We start from the raw sequence: 21,091 nt of genomic DNA on the forward strand, positions 1-21,091 counted from the left end.
CAATAACCACGAACTGTCAGGAACACGCATTCTCATGAAATGAACAAATACCTGAACTCCTAAAAATGCCATCACGATGGAGTTGATGGTCCCCAGGATGCCTTCTGGGTCGTAGGCCACCTCGGTGTGATAAAGCACCTGACAGGGCAGGACAGAAGGTGGGACTCACCCAAGGATCACAAAAAGCACACAGCAACTCACAGACAAAATGCAAACTCGGATACACCCCAGTATTCAACATTTTTGGTTTTGCTGCAGAAATTCACTGCTAACTTATGGGGATGACGGGCAGAATACTCCTGGCCAACAAAGTGTGTGGCATGTGACACTCTGGCATGTGACACTCTCCCCACATGGGAGACCGTGCTGGGCCCTGTGGCTGTGACACTACACGTCCCTAACCAGCTTCAAACACCACACATGACACCTTCTAATTTTCAGGTTTACTCTTTACGGCCAACCCTACTGTAACATCGACAGCTTCCTTTCTTCTTTTAAGGCAAATAACGATAAGAAAAATACCTTTGTATTATTTCATTATAAAAGAAATCGTTCTTGTAGAAACGGCAGAAATTTGGAACCAGTCATTGCAGTGGGTGCTGGAAGGCACTGCCCAGCTATCTGGCCCCCGCCTGTCCATCCCACCCCTTTTGCAACTAAAGCATCCACTCCCCCGGCTGCTAGACGTATCCATGGCCCAAAGCTCTCAGCAGCTTCTGGATTTGTCCCTGAAGACAGCTGCCCCTCAGGAGTCGCCCTCTGGCCAGGCCATCACATCCCACCAGGGATGTCTAGGGCCTGGTCCCTCACCTCACTGAGAACAACCCTGAAGGGCCACCCCAGCCCCCAGGAGACCAGCGGGGGCCTGCGTGTGGCTGTCCCCACTGCCCCATCCTGTTTCCTCCAGACCCACACGTGCTGATCCCAAAAGCACTGCCTGACAGACCTCCCTCACGGGAAGCTGTCCCCATACCTGAGATGTACAAGAAAGCACCTTGCTGCACACCTGACACCAGGCAGTCTCACTTTAACAGCCAAAGAAATGTCTACATGCTGCCCACAACCAACATTAAACTGAAGTCTGTAAAGTCAGCCAACTTTTCAAATAAAACTGCGTTCCACCCAAGTCTATTTCGTGGACACAGTTCGGAGTTGGCTCTTTCCCTTCCTTCCCCTCAGTGTCCGGTTCCAAGTTGGAGCCAGGCTCACTCACAGCCGAGGAAGGATGCTGGTAAAGGTGATGGTCTCCTAGGAGCAGGCGGTCAATGTAGCCGGCAGCGCCTCCCGTGCAATTCGGATACTTGCCCCAATCTCCGAGGCCCCCGGGGCCCAGATAGCCGCTGGGGAAGCGAGAACATGCACTTCACCCACCAGACTTAGGAGCAGGGGGATGTACACTGGTGATGTGCGTGCCCACAAAGAGCCGCAAACACCCACCAGCCTGACGACCCCGGGGCGCCATGCACGTCCACTGCGGGGCCCCTGACTCGACGGCTGCCCGAGGGGTAAGGTGGGAGCCCAACGTCCGTCCCACCGACCCTGGAAAACCTCATAGAGACAGGCCTCTGGACACGTGCCCAAACCCCCTCCCACACAAGGGGAGAAGAGAGAGAGGAAGGGAGGTCCCAATCTGGGAAATCCGACAGCTGTAACCCAGGGGCTTGGACTTGGCAAAAAGGGCTGCAGGGCTGGCTCACGTAGGGCATCCGGGAACAGGTAAGAAGAAGGTCAAGGCCAGCCAAACACCTTCCAGCATCAGGATGAAGAGCCACTGGGGCCAGCTGGATATGATGTCCAGCAGAGAAAAGCAGCTTCTCTCCTGCAGGGGCGGGGCATAAAAATCGTGAGCTAAACGCAAGTGGAATGGGAAACAATACACAGTGCAGTACATGTACTCAGAAAATTCTCTGTGACACTCCTCTTGGCCTTCACGGTAGTAACACAAAATAGACGCGTGTTTATTCCATATGTGGCATGTGGTCTAGATGCTTCATCTCTATGATATAGCACAGTAAAATGCCAGTGAAGAAGAAATCAGTGGACAATTCCACTCCTATATCCAAGAGATCTGAAGAGAGATGTTCGTACAAAAACTTGTACACAAATGGACATAGAATCACTATGCGTAATATCCAGAAAGTGGAAACAAGTCAAATATCCATCACCTGATGACTGGATACAAAATGTGGTACATTCATAAAATGGAATATTATTCAGAAGTAAAAAGGAATCAAGTACTAATGGTATAACATGGATAAACCTCAAAAAATATTCTGCTAAATGAAAGAAGCCAGACACAAAAAGCCACATATTCTATAATTCCATTTCTAGGACACGTCCAGAACAGGCAGATCTATAGACAGACAGTAGATTAGGGGTTGCCTAGGGCTGGGGGGACCTGGGGTTGGAGAGTGGCTGGTAGTGAGGACAGGGTGTTTGGGGGGATAATGAAATTGTTCTAGAATTAGACAGTGGTGACGACTGCACGACTCCATGAATATACTAAATATCCCTCAATTTTACGCCTCAAATGTGTAAGCTTTATGGTATGTGAATTATATCTCAATAAAGCTATTATTTTAAAAAGAAATAAAGGGACTTCCCTGGTGGCGCAGTAATTAAGAATCTGCCTGCCAATGCAGGGGACACGGGTTCGAGCCCTGGTCCGGGAAGATCCCACATGCCGCGCTGCAACTAAGCCCGTGCGCCACAACTACTGAGCCTGCGCTCTAGAGCCCGTGAGCCACAGCTATTGGGCCTGCGAGCCACAACTACTGAAGCCCACGCACCTGGAGCCCGTGCTCCGCAACAAGAGAAGCCACCACAATGAGAAGCCCGCGTGCAGCGACAAAGAGTAGCCCCCGCTCGCCGCAACTAGAGAAGGCCTGCGCGCAGCAACAAAGACCCAACACAGCCAAAAATAAATTAAATTAAAAGAAATACAACTATATTTTAAAAAAGGAAAATAAAATTTAAGCTTTTGGAGCTCTTCTGGTTGAGGGAAGGAGAGGTGCAGCCCACCACTCCTGGTGTCCCCCAGCCCTGGGCTCCACTGTGGGACCTGGATGAGCCTTGCAGACCCTCCGGTTCCCCACAGCCAGCAAGGTCAGGTTCACATGTGCACATGGAGCCCCTGCGTGCCTTCCATAGCCTACAGCAGAGGGCACGGGTGCGCCAGCGGGGGTCGGGGGGCGCAGTGTGAAGGAGTGAAGTGTAAATGCTCTCCAAGCACGTAAAACCGAGGGATCATTACAGGAAAAACCAAGAGAACCGGGGATTCAGTGATGAATTTGCTAGTTACCCACACAGGAAGGAGCTGGACAACAAATACAGCTTTATTAACTTACTGTGAAGTAGGACCCCAAATGGAAGAATTTAAATATTTCCACCTGAAGTTTTACTTCCGTTGGGGGAAAAAAAATAGTTGTCATCTGAGTAAACTCAACTCAGCAATGTATAATAAGACAGAAAGTAATTACAAAAGAGGTGAGATGCTCACATACTTCTTACAAAGAAGACACAGGAAGCGGCCCAGGGTGGAACTGTCATCTCCTGGCCCGACATTGGCACTGTCCAAGTCGAACCTCTGCAGCATGTGTATAGACACTGAAATGTTCTGTGAGGTTTTTGTGTATCCTTACCACCAGGAAATTGAAAAACTGGCAGTAATTCCCCCAAGAGGCTGGACCAGCCAACTAGAAGATGGTGATGTTATTTAATGCCATCACATTCATTTGATTAATGAAAACTGAAATATGTGTTAAGAGGGTAGATCTCATGTTATGTGTTTTTTACCACAATTTAAAAGAAGATTGATATAAAGACTAAATAAAAATAACGAATTGAAGAGAAAAAAGAATGTTTTTGACTAACTGAGTTAAAGAGTCTTGTCGTCTCTGGTACTGCACTCAAAACTAAAGAAAGTTCTAGCACCTAAACAGGGACCTCTCCCCCTTTCATAGTGCAGGGTTTCTCACCGAGGTGCAGCTCTCAGGCACGGGCTTGGCAAAGAGCAGCTCCAACACGGCGACCACAAAGTAGGTGCCCCCGAGCCGCTGGAGCACGCCAGGGATCCGCACCTTCTCCCAGGACACTGCGGGACGCACAGGGTGCAGGGGTGTCAGCCGGCACTGCTCACTTCACCCCAAGATGACACCACTGTTTCCTGAGGGGGGAGACGGACTTCCATTGCGTCTGAGGAAGTTAAGCTCTTGGAGATGGAAACACACGTGGTCAAGGGCCTGGCTCACACATGGCAGTGACGCTGGGCTAAGAGCCAGGGAGGGTCCGGCTCAGTGTGGGGATAAAGCGCAGACGCCCTCGGCCCCGAAGCCCTGCCCCACCCCGCCCCGGCCTTTCCCATCAGGAGTGTGGACTCAACTCACATCCAGCAGGGACCTGCAGACCCAGCGCAGCCTGCGGACTGTCCCTGCCATGCAGGCTACGTGACTGTATCACTGCCCGAGGGTAACCCTGTAAGGACCCCCGCAGTGTGTCCTCCTGGGAGCAGCGGCCCTCTGTTGGGGGATCCATCGAATGGGCTTTTCTGTGACACCTTCCCTTAGCACCCCACCTCCTCCCGTCACCTGAAGCCTTAGTGCTTCTTGCCTGAGGGGTTCACCTGGCACCTGCCTGTATAAGTACGTCTTCTTTCTGCTAATGACACCGTAAGCCCCTTGAGGACGGTGGCCGCTGCCTTCCCCGGTTCCGACACTGGTCCCCAGAACAGGGCTCACTCACATCCTTCCCTCAGCTTTCCTGTCCCTCTCACGCCACTCAGTGACAGAGATGTCATACCTTTCCCGCAGCCCAGGGGCATTCAGGTGATGGCAAGGTGGACCCTTGAACAACAGCCTTACTGTGAAAGCTGGTGAAACCAAAGCGGCAGGAGGGCAGCTCTGAGAACCCGTGTGGTCCCTGCTCTGCCCTTCACTACACACGGACACAGCACTCACTCTCCCGGGCCCAGGGTCTTCCCTTGTACAGAAGGGTTTAAGTGGACTGGTGGCGCCTCCCAGGCCTAAAATTCCAAGATAGTAATAATGATAATGCCCAAAGTCATACAAGCATTAGATATACTTTTCTAGTAACTGTTCTTTTTGCAGGTACATGAGATGGAGAAACTGCATTTCTTTCAAATTGTAACACATCGTTTCCCTATTTCAACCTGAATACATTCTAACAGAGGGGAAAAAATACTTACGTGGACCCAGGCAATAATTGGGGTTCACAATGACAATTCCTATACAGATTAACAGGAAACTCCTCCACGCAATTTTCCCCAGCAGTCTGAATTTTGAACATCCCCGCTGCAGAACGGAAGTCATTGACAGAAAGATCGAAGATCCCATAATAAACACAAACCTAAAAAAACAACAGCTGTTACTAGATGGCCACTTTCAACTTTGTCTCTATGTCATTAGTATTTTACAATCTACTACATAAGAGAAGCAACACATGATTTTTGAAAGAAACTGACGATTGAAACCACATCCGGTTTAGTGGTGGAGAAGAATCAGAATGTTGGGCTGGAAGGACTGTGCACCTTCTTGTCCTGTCTTAGGGGGAGATCCTTCGGGACTGACTGCAGCTTCCATGGACAAGCCTTCCATCAAAGACAGACAAACCACTAGGTATAAAATAAGCTACAAGGATGTATTGTACAACATAAGGAATACCAATATTTTATAGTAACTATAAATGGAGTGTACCCTTTAAAAATTGTGAATCCCTATGTTGTACACCTGTAACTTATATAATATTGTACATCAACTATACGTCAATTAAAACAAAAGGAACTCCTCCCCAACTCAGATAAACCTGAGTTCACGTTAGCAGTGAAACACTGGGGACCAAAGACGCAAACCAGTGGCTGGTCCTGCCTATAAATGATGGAGGCAAGCCGCTCAAAGCATCTCAGCAAAGACACAAGAGCCACGCTGTGCAGGGGCCAGAGTCCCTCAGCAGGGGAATGCTCCGGGCAGAGTGGGGTATTCCACTATTATTTTATTTTATTATTTATTTATTTATTTTGTTCATTTATTTTTGGCTGCATTGGGTCTTCGTTGCTGCACACGGGCTTCCTCTAGTTGTGGTGAGCAGGGGCTACTCTTCGTTGCGGCGTGCGGGCTTCTCACTGTGGTGGCTTCTCTTGTTGTGGAGCATGGGCTCTAGGCACATAGGCTTCAGTAGTTGTGGCTCGTGGGCTCAGTAGTTGTGGCTCGTGGGCTCTAGAGCGCAGGCTCAGTAGTTGTGGTGCACGGGCTCAGTTGCTCTGTGGCATGTGGGATCTTCCTGGACCAGGGCTTGAACCCGTGCACCCTGCATTGGCAGGCAGGTTCTTAAGCACTGCACCACCAGGGAAGTCCTCCACTATTATTTTAAAGTGTAACTTATTACTATCCTTAACTGCTACATACTTATCTGTATTCCCTGATACTGATATACTGCATACCTTTTAGGAACTAAGATGTTTAAATTTATTTTCAGGATTAGTGGAATATTCAGAATTTATGATTTCCTACGAGATTCCAGGATCTTGTACATCATATCCACACTAATAAAATGTTCCCTCTGAAATCAGCAGTCTTTTATTCTCACGTTTCTTAGATAAGCACAAGCCCAAGTGTCAGAATGATTCAGAAACCCGGCTTTCGGAAGGACCTCATCACGCTACCACCTGTGGGCAGCACAGGCCCGCAGCCCGGAACTCAAGGCTGGTGTTGGGAAGGTCCAGCATCCACTGAAAACAAAACTTTGCAGATGGGCTACGAAGAGCAGATGGCGGATTTGCAACTCACCACGGGAACACAAGGTCAGCCACCGTCAGTCCTGCAGAAGAACACAAGCACGACAGTGAGGAAAGGACCTGGAACACCGGTGCTCCCTGACCCAGGAAGGCTTCCATCTCACACTGACGGGGAAAGCCCTGGGTAAACTTCATGAAGCAGCACCGAGCTCCCTGGACTCTGTGGCCAGGGGCCAGCCCGGGCGTCACCTGAGAGCACCCCTGCTGTGGGAGCACCACAGAGAAGTATGTGGACAATCTGTGCTCTTAGGCAGATCTTACTCAAAACCCATCCTAAAGCAACCCCCCAGCCAGATTCACAGCCACTGTTCAGCGCCACTCAGACCACCCCCAGCTTCACGGCATCCCAGGAGGACCATGAGTCTCGGGGCAGGACGCCCGTGCGGCTGAGGCACGGGGCACACCTAGAAGAGCACAGGGATCGTGTACAACGTGATGACAGCGAGGCATCTCGGAGTCAGAGCACGTGAAAGGAAGAGCAGAGCTGAAGGCTGACAGAACGACTTAAGGGGCCTCTGTGGGGCTCACCTCTGGAACCCCTGGGGGACACCAAGGAGCCCTCCTACCTGCGGCTCTCAGAGGGCCCGCGTCAGCAAGGCGACCTCTCGGCGGTGTCTTACCGTTCCAACTCGCGTGCTTGAAGTACCAGTACCTCCCACCTCCGTAGTTCACAAAGACCATGAGGGTGAGAGCGATCCTGCAAAGCCACAAAGATACACTCTCAGGGCCTGGGCTTGTGACAAGGATGGCCCGACTGCAGGACACAGGTGCCATCACGATACAAGCAGACGCTGAAAGAGCAGGAAACTCCCACTTCTAACCATCACGGTTAGGACCCCACGCTAAAGTCCTCTCTGCCAACATTTCCAACATGACGTCTGAAGAAAAACTTACACCAACACTGAACTGTGTAACTTGAAAATGGTGCAAAACATTCCCGATCACTCCACTTTGTGCTAATTACTTAGATGTCTCAGGTTAAAGAACTGTAGTGGGAGGGGACAGTCTTTAGGGTCAAGCCCTGGGTCCCTCTCTCTTAGGAGCCACTGGACCTCAGGCGAGCCCCTCATCAGTTCTCTGTGAGGAGGGACACCCCTGACCTGGGGACCACAGGCACCACGAGGCCACGTGTGCCCACGGGTCACCAGGGAGCCCACGTACCCGCGGAACGTGTCCACGCAGCGGAGGCGCAGGGGGGCCGCCGACTGACGCCAAGCCTCTGGTTGGGGGTCGCCCGCCCTGCTCGGAGACCCCAGCTCCTGCCGGAAAAGAGGAGAAAAATGCAAACAGTTCATAATACAAAAGAGTAAACTATACTTTCCTGCGTTTTAGGGAAGAAATTAGCAGAGTGAAAGCCAAGGATCATTGTTCTGGATAATACTTTAATTTGCCTTTGTAAAGACCCCACCTAGAGGTTAGGTTTTTCACTTTATTTGATTTATGTGCCGCCTGCTGAGCTCTCCGTGGCCATGCTGATAAATGACCACAAAGGAGCAAGAGTACCAGCAAGTGTGTCCAAAAGTGGACAAAGATACATCCATGTTAATCAATTAACACAGACGGTATGTTTAATCATCACAGCAGGCCATCCCATGTATAGACTTAATATTGATGTCTCTCACTCTTTTGTCTTCATCTTTTTTTTTTTTTTTTGTGGTACGCGGGCCTCTCACTGTTGTGGCCCCTCCCGGTGCGGAGCACAGGCTCCGGACGCGCAGGCTCAGCGGCCATGGCTCACAGGCCCAGCCGCTCCGCGGCACGTGGGATCTTCCTGGACCAGGGCACAAACCTGTGTCCCCTGCATTGGCAGGCGGACTCTCAACCACTGCGCCACCAGGGAAGCCCATCATCCTGATACTCTCTACTTAAATGGATTGATTCAACAGTGCTGCCTGAAGAGTGAAAACCATCTCCACACCCAGCATCACAAAGCAGCTCAAGCTCCAGCCTCACAAAGATGGGGGCGGGGGGGGGCACCCTTCACGGGGCCAGCAAGGACTGCTGTTTACCAAGAAGGCAGGACACATGACCTGGCCTTGCACAGCACGAGATAATTAAGATTACTAAATAGCGGACTGTAAATCCGAATCCAGGAAAACACCCAGAGCACACACGATGCGTTTGAACAACTCACAGAATTGATGAGGCCATCCGTTTCCTGAGAATTTATGGCTTTAGAAATCCAATCACGGAAGTCTTCCAAGCTGTAAATAAATGAAAGCCCTGGTTAATTTGTTTCCCTCGGCAGAATTTTCAGAATGGTATCATATTGAAAGGAAATTAATTTAAAGTTCACATTCTATACAAGTCAAAGAATCAAAAATTTTAAAGTGTTTTAACGAAACGGAAGTAGAAATCCAAGTACATTCAAATGCTTCACCCTGACAGCATGGTCTCCTGATCGATGAGACAGGAATAAAGACAGAGCTTTCGTTCAGGGGTGTTGTGAGGAAGATGGCAGAGTACAAGGACGTGCGCTCACTCCCTCCTGCGAGAGCACCAGAATCACAACTAACTGCTGAACAATCATCAACAGGAAGACACTGGAACTCACCAAAAAAGATACCCCATATGCGAAGACAAAGGAGAAGCTACAATGAGACGGTAGGAGGGGCGTAATCACAGTAAAATCAAATCCCATAACTGCTGGGTGGGTGACTCACAAACTGGAGAACACTTGTGCCACAGAAGTTCACCCACTGGAGTGAAGGTTCTGAGCCCCACGTCAGGCTTCCCAACCTGGGTGTCTGGCAACGGGAGGAGGAATTCCTAGAGAATCAGACTTTGAAGGCTAGCCGGATCTGATAGCAGGACTTCGACAGGACTGCGGGAAACAGAGACTCCACTCGTGGAGGGCACACACAAAGCAGTGTGCACATCGGGACCCAGGGGAAGGAGCAGTGACCCCATAGGAGACTGAACCTGACCTACCTGCTGGTGTTGGAGGGTCTCCTGCAGAGGCGGGGGGGTGGCTGTGTCTCACCATGAGGACAAGGACACTGGCAGCAGAAGTTCTGGGAAGTACTCCTTGGCTTGAGCCCTCCCAGAGTTTGCCATTAGCTCCACCAAAGAGCCCGGGTGCTCCAGTGTTGGGTCGTCTCAGACAAAACAACCAACAGGGAGGGAGCACAGCCCCACCCATCAGCAGACAAGCGGATTAAGTTTTACTGACCTGTGTCCACCACAGCAACACCCAGCTCTACCCACCACCAGTCCCTCCCAACAGGAACGTGCACAAGCCTCTAAGATAGCCTCATCCACCAGAGGGCAGACAGCAGAAGCAAGAAGAACTACAATCCTGCAGCCTGTGGAACAAAAACCACATTCACAAAAAGACAGACAAGATGAAAAGGCAGAGGGCTATGTACCAGATGAAGGAACAAGATAAAACCCCAGAAAAACAACTAAATGAAGCGGAGACAGGAAACCTTCCAGAAAAAAGAATTCAGAATAATGATAGTGAAGATGGTCCAGGACCTTGGAAAAAGAATGGAGGCAAAGATCAAGAAGATGCAAGAAATGTTTAACAAAGACCTAGAAGAATTAAATGAAAACACCTAGAAGAATTAAAGAACAAACAAAGATGAACAATACAATAACTGAAATGAAAAATACACTAGAAGAAATCAACAGCAGAATAAGTGAGGCAGAAGAACGGATAAGTGACCTGGAAGACAGAATGGTGGAATTCACTGCCACGGAACAGAATAAAGAAAAAAGAATGAAAAGAAATGAAGACAGCCTAAGAGACCTCTGAGACAACATTAAACAGAACAACATTCTCATTATAGGGGTCCCAAAAGGAGAAGAGAGAGAGTAAGGACCCAAGAAAATAGTTGAAGAGATTATAGTCGAAAACTTCCCTAACACGGGAAAGGAAATAGCCACCCAAGTCCAGGAAGTGCAAAGAGTCCCAGGCAGGGTAAACCCAAAGAGAAACACGCTGAGACACATGGTAATCAAACTGACAAAAACTAAAGACAAAGAAAAATTATTGAAAGGAACAAGGGAAAAATGACAAATAACATACAAGGGAACTCCCATAAGGTTAACAGCTGATTTCTCGGCAGAAACTCTACAAGCCAGAAGGGAGTGGCATGATATATTTAAAGTGATGAAAGTGAAGAACCTACAACCAAGATTACTCTACCCAGCAAGGATCTCATTCAGATTAGATGCAGAAATCAAAACCTTTTAGACAAGCAAAAGCTAAGAGAATTCAGCACCACGAAACCAGCTCTACAACAAATGCTAAAGGAACTTCTCTAAGTGGGAAACACAAAAGAAGAAAAGGACTTATAAAAACAAACCCATAACAATTAAGAAAATGGTAATAGGAACATACATATCAATAATTACCTTAAACGTGAATGGATTAAATGCTCCAACCAAAAGACACAGGCTCGCTGAATGGAAAAAAAAAAAAAAGACCCATATATATGCTGTCTACAAGAGACCCACTTCAGACCTAGGGACACATACAGACTGAAAGTGAGGGGATGGAAAAAGATATTCCATGCAAATGGAAATCAAAAGAGGGCTGGAACAGCAATACTCGTATCAGACAAAATAGACTTTAAAATAAAGAATGTTACAAGAGACAAGGAAGGACACTACATAATGATCAAGGGATCAAACCAAGAAGAAGATAGAACAATTATAAATATATATGCACCCCAACATAGGAGCACCTCAATACATAAGGCAACTGCTAACAGCTATAAAAGAGGAAATCGACAGTAACACAATAATAGTGGGGGACTTTAACACCTCACTTACACCAATGGACAGATGATCCTAACTGAAAATTAATAAGGAAACACAAGCTTTAAATGACACAACAGGCCAGACAGATTTAATTGATACTTATAGGACATTCCATCCAAACAGCAGATCACACTTTCTTCTAAAGTGCACATAGAACATTCTCCAGGATAGATCACACCTGGGTCACTAATCAAGCCTCAGGAAATTTAAGAAAATTGAAATCATATCAAGCATCTTTTCTGACCACAACGCTATGAGATTAGAAATCAACTGCAGGAAAAAAAAACATAAAAAACAGAAACAGATGGAGGCTAAACAATACGTTACTAAATAATCAAGAGATCACTGAAAAAATCAAAGAGGAAATAAAAAAATACCTAGAGACAAATTACAAAGAAAACACAATGATCCAAAACCTATGGGATGCAGCAAAAGCAGTTCTAAGAGGGAAGTTTATAGCTATACAAGCCTACCTCAAGAAACAAGAAAAATCTCAAATAAACAATCTAACCTTACACCTAAAGGAACTAGAGAAAGAACAAACAAAAGCCAAAGTTAGTAGAAGGAAGGAAATCATAAAGATCAGAGCAGAAATAAATGAAATAGAAACAAAGAAAACAATAGCAAAGATCAATAAAAATAAAAGCTGCTTCTTTGAGAAGATAAACAAAATTGATGAACCATTTGCCAGACTCATCAAGAAAAAGAGGGAGAGGACTCAAATCAATAAAATTAGAAATGAAAAAGGAGAAGTTACAACAGACAACGCAGATATACAAAGCATCCTAAGAGACTACTACAGGCAACTCTATGCCAATGAAATGGACCTGGAAGAAATGGACCTATTCTTAGAAAGGTATAACCTTCCAAGACTGAACCAGGAAGAAACAGAAAATACGAACAGACCAATCACAAGTAATGAAATAGAAACTGTAATCAAAAATCTTCCAACAAACAAAATACCAGGACCAGATGCCTTCACAGGTAAATTCTATCAAACATTTAGAGAAGAGCTAACATCCATCCTTCTCAAACTCTTCCAAAAAACTGCAGAGGAAGGAACACTCCCAAAATTATTCTATGAAGCCACCATCACCCTGATACCAAAACCAGACAAAGATACTACAAAAAAAAAATTACAGACCAATATCACTGATGAATATAGGTGCAAAAATCCTCAACAAAATACTAGCAAACAGAATCTAACAACACATTAAAAGGATCATACACCATGATCAAGAGGGATTTATCCCACGGATGCAAGGATTCTTCAATATATGCAAATCAATCAATGTGATACACCATATTAACAAATTGAAGGAAAACTGTATGATCATCTCAATAGATGCAGAAAAAGCTTTTGACAAAATTCAACACCCATTTATGATAAAAAACTCTCCCAAAAGAGAGCATAGAGGGAAACTACCTCAACATAATAAAGGCCATATACGACAAACCCACAGCAAACATCATTCTTAATGGTGAAAAACTGAAAGCATTTCCTGTAAGATCATGAAAAAGACAAGGATGCCCACTTCCACCACTATTATTCAACATAGTTTTGGAAGTCCTAGCCACGGCAATCAGAGAAGAAAAAGAAATAAAAGGAATCCAAATTGGAAAAGAATTAAAACTGTCACTGTTTGCAGATGACATGTTACTCTACATAGAAAACCCTAAAGATGCCACCAGAAAACTACTAGAACCAATCAATGAATTTGGTAAAGTGCAGTATACAAAATTAATGCACAGAAACCTCTCACATTCCTATACGCTAACAATGCAAAATCAGAAAGAGAAATTAAGGAAACAATCCCATTTACCACTGCAACAAAAAGAAAAAAATACCTAAGAATAAACCTACTTAGGGAGAAAAAAAGACCTATATGCAGGAGACTAGAAGACACTGACAAAAGAAATTAAATATGATACAAACAGATGGAGAGATATACCATGCTCTTGGATTGGAAGAATCAATATTGCGGAAATGACTATACTACCCAAAGCAATCTACAGATTCTATGCAATCCCTATCAAATTACCAATGGCATTTTTTTTTACAGAACTAGAACAAAAAAATCTTAAAATTTGTATGGAGACACAAAAGGCCCTGAATAGCCAAAGCAGTCTTGAGGGAAAAAAACAGAGCTGGGGGAATCAGACTCCCTGACTTCAGACTATACTACAAAGCTACAGTAATCAAGACAATATGGTACTGTCACAAAAACAGAAATATAGATCAATGAAACAGGATAGAAAGCCCAGAGATAAACCCACGCACCTATGGTCAACTAATCTATGACAAAGGAGGCAAGGATATACAATGGAGAAAAGATAGTCTCTTCATTAAGTGGTGCTGGGAAAACTGGACAGCTACATGTAAAAGAATGAAATTAGAACAATCCCTAACACCATACACAAAAATAAACTTAAAATGGACTAGAGACCTAAATGTAAGACCAGACACTATAAAACTCTTTGAGGAAAACAGGAGGAACACTCTTTGACATAAATCACAGCAAGATCTTTTTTGATCCACCTCCTAGAGTAATGGAAATAAAAGCAAAAATAAACAAATGGGACCTAATGAAACATAAAACCTTTTGCAAAGCAAAGGAAACTACAAACAAGACGAAAAGACAACTCTCAGAATGGGAAAAAATATCTGCAAACGAATCAACGGACAAAGGATTAATCTCCAAAATATATAAACAGCTCATGCAGCTCAATATTAAAAAAACAAACAACCCCATCCAAAAGTGGGCAGAACACCTAAGTAGACATTTCTCCAACGAAGACATACAGATGGCCAAGAAGCACACAATAAGCTGATCAATATCACTAATTATTAGAGAAATGCAAATCAAAACTACAATGAGGTATCACCTCACACCAGTTAGAATGGGCATCATCAGAAAATCTACAAACAACAAATGCTGGATTGGGTGGGGACAAAAAGGAACCCTCTTGCACTGTTGGTGGGAATGTAAATTGATACAGCCACTATGGAGAACAGTATGGAGGTTCCTTAAAAAACTAAAAAAAGAATTACCATATGACCCAGCAATCCCACTACTGGGCATATACCCAGAGAAAACCATAATTCAAAAAGACACATGCACCCCAGTGTTCACTGCAGCACTATTCACAATAGCCATGTCATGGAAGCAACCTAAATGCCCATCAACAGATGAATGGATAAAGAAGTTGTGGTACATATATACAATGGAATATTACTCAGCCATGAAATATTACTCAGCCATGAAAACTGAGTCATTTGTTGAGACGTGGATGGATCTAGAGACTGTCATACAGATTGCAGTAAGTCAGAAAGAGAAAAACAAATATCGTATATTAACGCATGTATGTAGAACCTAGAAAATTGGTACAGATGAACCAGTTTGCAGGGCAGAAGTTGAGACACAGATGTAGAGAACAAACGTATGGACACCAAGGGGGGAAAGCCGCAGGGGGGTGGGGATAGTGGTGTGCTGAATTGGGAGATTGGAATTGACATGTATACACTGATGTGTATAAAACTGATGACTAATAAGAACCTGCAGTATAAAAAAACAACAAACAAACCAAAAAAACAACTAATACTAAACTTTCTTTGGGTTACTTGTATGGAAATATGTTAATATAAATGTTTCAGACATTACATGAAATTTCTAAAAATCTTATATGTTCTGGTATAATGTTATAAGTCATAATTCTAGTTATTACTTTAAAATGTGTATCTCAGAAATAACTAAATTTCCTTGTCAATTGCATTATTATGAAGTGTCATCAAATCTGTAACCATGGTCATTTTTAAGTCTTTTGTCATTTACAGACAGTTCTGGGTGTACTCTGATGCTTTTGCAAATATGTTCCTATAAAAGGGTTTCGTCTTCAAGGAATTCATGGGAAAGACTCTGACAAGTACAGGTTTCTGGTAACTGACTATACTGCTGAACTGAATGAATAAGCATTTTCAGAACTCTAATGGAAAACTAATGAATTCATAAAAGTGCTAACAAAAGATCAAGATAAAAAAAATAATTACATGGGACTGAGTGAACTGATGAGGATGATTATAATTTTTGTGACTTTCTGTTTGAATAAAAAAAAAAATCCCACAAGGACTCAGAGGCAAAAGATATACAAATCAATTTTCACTGCAAAGTAAAGGAGCTGTTACAGTGGAGGATTACTGGACTGAATGTCAATATTATGACACAGTATGAGTGTGTTTCGTGTTTGTTAATTGCAATCATTGTTGCTTTTCTTGTGGTCATCCATTTACAATGCTTGGTGTCAGTTTATTTATCTCTTGTAAAGATAAAATACAGTGTGTATGTGTGAAAAAAAAAGATGAGTGAAAGACAGATAGAGGTTTAAGTCAGGATGCAAAAATCAGTGAATGTATCTGATTAATAAATAAATAAAAGTAGTATTAAAAAAAAAGACACATGCACCCCAATGTTCATTGCAGCACTATTTATAACAGCCATGTCATGGAAGCAACCTAAATGCCCATCGACAGATGAATGGATAAAAAAGATGTGGTACGTATATACAATGGAATATTACTCAGCCATAAAAAGGAACGAAACTGGGTCATTTGTAGAGACGTGGATGGATCTAGAGACTGTCATACAGAGTGCAGTCAGAAAGAGAAAAACAAATATCGTATATTAACGCATGTATGTGGAACCTAGAAAATTGGTACAGATGAACCGGTTTGCAGGGCAGAAATAGAGACACAGATATAGCAAACAATCATATGGACACCAAGTGGGGGAAAGTGGTGGGGTGGTGGTGGTGTGATGAACTGGGAGATTGGGATTGACATGTATACTCTAATATGTATAAAATGGATAACTAGTAAGAAGCTGCTGTATAAAAAAATATACAAAATTAAAAAAAAAAAAGAGTGTTGTGAGGGTGAAATGAGATCATTATTCCTCGTCGCTGGAATTCTGATTAACAACACTATTAAAGTTAGAATAGCAGAAGCCTGAAACAACCAAACGTGCCCAATGCAGCAATGACTAATCTCAGTGTCTGCATCTGTGAGAGGATGAGCTATGGCTATTTAAACAGCAGGAACAGTGCAGCAACGGGATGGACCCAGAAACCATCATACTAAGTGAAGTCAGAGAAAGACAAATACCATATGATATCACTTATATCGATACAGGACCAGACTCACAGACATAGAGAACAGACTTGTGGTTGCCAAGAGGGAGGGGAGTGGGAGAGGGATGGAATGGGAGGTTGGGATTAGCAGATGCAAACTATTATATAGAGAATGGATAAACAACAAGGTCCTACTATACAGTACAGGGAACTGTATTCATATCCTATTATGAACCATAATGGAAAAGAATATTTTAAAAAAATGTATATACATGTATAACTGAATCACTTTGTTGTACAGTAGAAATTAACACAGCATTGTAAATCAACTATACTTCAATAAGACAAATTTTAAAAAAAGAGAGACAAAAGAAAAAAAAATTTTGTCCACCCTGGAAAAAAAAAGAATGCCTGTACAAAGAAATATAAATACAAACTATTAAATACAAAAAGCAAATCATAGTATTCAGACTCAATTACAACTAAATAAAAATGCACAGATGTGGGACTTCCCTGGCCATCCAGTGGTTGGGATTTCATGCTTCCACTGCAGGGGGCACGGGTTCGATCCCTGGTCGGGGAACTAAGATCCTACATGCCATGTGGCATGGCCAAAAAAAAAAAAATGCACAGATGCAAACTGAGAAAGTTTGACAGTGACCTTGGAGTGACTCACAGTTAATGTACGGGGTTCTTTCTCCTAGATGGTGCTTTAGTGCAACAAGATATCCAGAGGATATTAAGTTGATTTACATGATTAACGAAAGATAAATAACTTAACTGGTTTTTCTTTGAAACGAGAGTTCTTACTTGGAAAAAATGTTTCAAAAAGTATATTTAGCTCTTTCACACAATGTTTACATTCTGATTTAGTTTACTTTCCCCTTTTTTTTTTTTTAAACTTTGGAGTGGAAACGAATCCTGATTTCCAATATACTAAAGATTGCTTAGTGACTTGACGGGGTAATATCTTTTGTTATTTACAATTCCTGAAATTTTCTGGGACAGTTTCACTTTTATTTAGTTTGTGCCCATAAAGACATGAACTTTCCACTTTATGTCCCCACATTCGATTATTAAAGTCCACACAGAATCCTTTCTCAACCCAACAACTGTAGCAAACTCAGAGCTAACAGGCCAATTTGTTATTTTTCAAATAATAATGAATACTTAGCATTTTTAATTTGGTATATAAGAATGATTAAATTTGCCCTTTTAGTAAGTATAATTCTTTGATTAAAAAAATCAAGAGAAGGCAAATCTTTGTCTGTAAATCATTGAGGGCTTTCTTATAGAAATTATATATAACATTTCTAATATTACAAGCCCTTATATGTACTGTGCTTCCAGCTCTCTTGATACTGAAAAGTGTAATAAACTTCATACTCATACAGGTTTTGCATAAAATTTGCACATTTGAACATTTGAAATATTCAATGCATAGGATTTTTCCTCCTCTTTCCTTTTTTTTTTTTATGGTCATGGAAAGTTTCAAACATATACATACATGTAAGTAGACAAACCAGTATAATGAACCGCTATGGACCCATCACCTACCTTCAACAAGTATCTACGAAGCATGGTCTTCATCTTCATCTCGAATCTTACTTCATCTATACTCCCACCCACTGCCCCTTTTCCCTGACTTGGCTTGGTCATTTTAAAGAAAATCATAGGGGACTTCCCTGGTGGTGCAGTGGATAAGACTCCATGCTCCCAAGCAGGAGGCCTGGGTTGGATCCCTGGTCAGGGAACTAGATCCCACATGCATGCCGCAACTAAGAGTTCACATGCTGCAACTAAGGAGCCTGCCTGCCACAACTAAGGAGCCCATGAGCTGCAAATAAGGAGACTGTGTGTCACAACTAAGGAGCCCGCCTGCCTCAACTAAAACCCAGTGCAACCAAATTAATTAATTAATTTTTAAAAAGAATATATTTTAAAAAAATAAAGAAACAAAATCAGAGACATCATATCATTTCATCTATAAATACTTCAGTATGTACTGCTAAAAGATAAGGACTCAGGGGGTGGAGTCAAGATAGCAGACTAGGAGGACACGGAATTCGTGTCTCTGCACAACTAGGGCACCTACCAGGGACTGGTGGGGGACCACGGATGCCTAAGGTGATGGTAGGAACACCCAGTGACTGGCTTGCAGGTTCCTGGTTCCCAGGCCAGAGGTCGGGCCCGAGCTCCTGCGGTGGGAGCTCCGAGTCCAAACCAATGGACTAACAGAGAACCTCAGACCCCGGGGAATATTCACTGGAGTGAGGCCCCCCGGAGGTCCTCATCTCAGCACCAAGACCTGGCTCTAACCAACTGCTTGCAAACGCCAGTGCTGGAAACCTCAGGCCAAACAACCAGTAAGATAGGATTACAGCGCCACCTATCAAAAAAAAAAAACAAAGAAACGACAAAAAAAAATGTTACAGATGAAGGAGGAAGGTAAAAACCTAAAAGATGAAATAAATGAAGACAAAATAGGCAACCTATCTGAAAAAGAATTCAGTAAAGATGTAAAGATGATCAGTAAAGATGATCCAAAATCTCAGAAACAGAATGGGGAAAACACAAGAAACATTTAACAAGGATCTAGAAGAACTAAAGAGCAAACAAACAATGATGAACAACAAAATTACTGAAACTAAAAATACTTTAGAAGGAATCAATAACTGAGACAGAAGAACGGATAACTGAGCTGGAAGATAAAATGGTGGAAATAACTGCCAGGGAGCAGAATAAAGAAAAAAGAATGAAAAGAATTGAGGAGAGTCTCAGAGACTTCTGGAACAACACTAAACGTAGCAACATTCGAATTATTAGGGTGCCAGAAGAAGAGAAAAAAAAAGGGTCTGAGAAAATATTTGAAGAGATTATAGTCGAAGACTTCCCTAACATGGGAAAGGAAAGAGTCAATCAAGTCCAGGAAGCGCAGAGGCCCATACAAGATAAACCAAAAGAAAAACACACCAAGACACATATTAATCAAACTATCAAAAATTACATACAAAGAAAAAATATTAAAAGCAGCAAGGGAAAAGCAACAAATAACATACAGGGAATCCCCATAAAGTTAACAGCTGATTCTTCAGCAGAAACTCCACAAACCAGAAGGGAGTGGCAGCACATATTCAAGTGATGAAAGGGAAAAACCTACAACCAAGATTACTCTACCCAGCAAGGATCTCATTCAGATTCAACGGAGAAATTAAAACCTTTACAGACAAGCAAAAGATAAGGGAATTCAGCACCACCAAACCAGCTTTACAACAAACGATAAAGGAACTTCTCTAGGCAGGAAACACAGAGACGGAAAAGACCTACCAAAACAAACCCAAAACAATTAAGAAAACGGTAATAGGAACATACATATCGATAATTACCTTGAATGTAAATGGATTAAATGCTCCAACCAAAAGACACAGACTGGCTGAATGGATACAAAAACAAGACCTGTATATATATTGTCTGCAAGAGAACCCCTTCAGACCTAGGGGCACAAACAGACAGAAAACACAAACAAACAGAAAGTGAGGGGATGGAAAAAGATAATCCATGCAAAAAGAAATCAAAAGAAAGCTGGAGTAGCAGTTCTCGTATCAGACAAAACAGACTTTAAAATAAAGACTATGACAAGAGACAAAGAAGGACACTACATAATGATCAAGGGATCAATCCAAGAAGAAGATATAACAATTGTAAATATTTATGCACCCAACAGAGGAGCACCTCAATACATAAGGCAAATGCTAACAGCCATAAAAGGGGAAATCAACAGTAACACAATCATAGTGGGGGACTTTAACACCCCACTTTCACCAATGGACAGATCACCCAAAATGAAAATAAATAAGGAAACACAAGATTTAAATGACACATTAAACAAGATGGACTTAATTGATATTTATAGGACATTCCATCCCCAAACAACAGAGTACACTTTCTTCTCAAGTGCTCATGGAACATTCTCCAGGATAGAACATATCTTGGGTCAGAAATCAAGCCTTGGTAAATTTAAGAAAACTGAAATAGTATCAAGTATCTTTTCTGACCACAACACTATGAAACTAGATGTCAATTACAGGAAAAAAAACTAAAAAATACAAACACATGGAGAGTAAACAATATGCTACTAAATAACCAAGAGATCACTGAAGAAATCGAAGAGGAAATAAAAAAATATCTAGAAACAAATGACAATGAAAACACGACGATATAAAACCTATGGGATGCAGCAAAAGCAGTCCTAAGAGGGAATTTTAGAGCAATACAATCCTACCTGAAGAAACAAGAAAAATCTCAAATAAACAACCTAACCTTACACCTAAAGCAATTAGAGAAAGAAGAACAAAAAAAAGAAGACCCCAAAGTTAGCAGAAGGAAAGAAAT

The 21,091-nt window shown here is 43.1% G+C and overlaps 1 protein-coding gene across 5 annotated transcripts in view; it reads right to left on the reverse strand.

Moving 5' to 3' along the window:
* HGSNAT (heparan-alpha-glucosaminide N-acetyltransferase) overlaps positions 1-21,091 on the reverse strand; it is a 45,780-nt gene that overhangs the window by 5,410 nt on the left and 19,279 nt on the right. For 3 of the 5 annotated variants that reach the window (XM_060136344.1, XM_060136345.1, XM_060136346.1), the window contains 9 exons: positions 8,943-9,012; positions 7,970-8,067; positions 7,429-7,505; positions 6,801-6,831; positions 5,204-5,364; positions 3,978-4,093; positions 1,698-1,819; positions 1,214-1,340; positions 52-138 (listed from right to left, as the gene is read on the reverse strand). In XM_060136344.1, coding sequence (XP_059992327.1) covers positions 52-138; positions 1,214-1,340; positions 1,698-1,819; positions 3,978-4,093; positions 5,204-5,364; positions 6,801-6,831; positions 7,429-7,505; positions 7,970-8,067; positions 8,943-9,012 — 889 coding nt within the window. Of the gene's footprint in view, positions 1-51; positions 139-1,213; positions 1,341-1,697; positions 1,820-3,977; positions 4,094-5,203; positions 5,365-5,479; positions 5,612-6,800; positions 6,832-7,428; positions 7,506-7,969; positions 8,068-8,942; positions 9,013-9,739; positions 9,762-21,091 lie in introns of those variants that run through there. The other 2 variants (XM_060136348.1, XM_060136347.1) reach the window with 2 other exon arrangements.

This window comes from Lagenorhynchus albirostris, chromosome 21, assembly GCF_949774975.1.
Source record: "Lagenorhynchus albirostris chromosome 21, mLagAlb1.1, whole genome shotgun sequence".
NCBI classification, from domain to species: Eukaryota; Metazoa; Chordata; class Mammalia; order Artiodactyla; family Delphinidae; genus Lagenorhynchus; species Lagenorhynchus albirostris.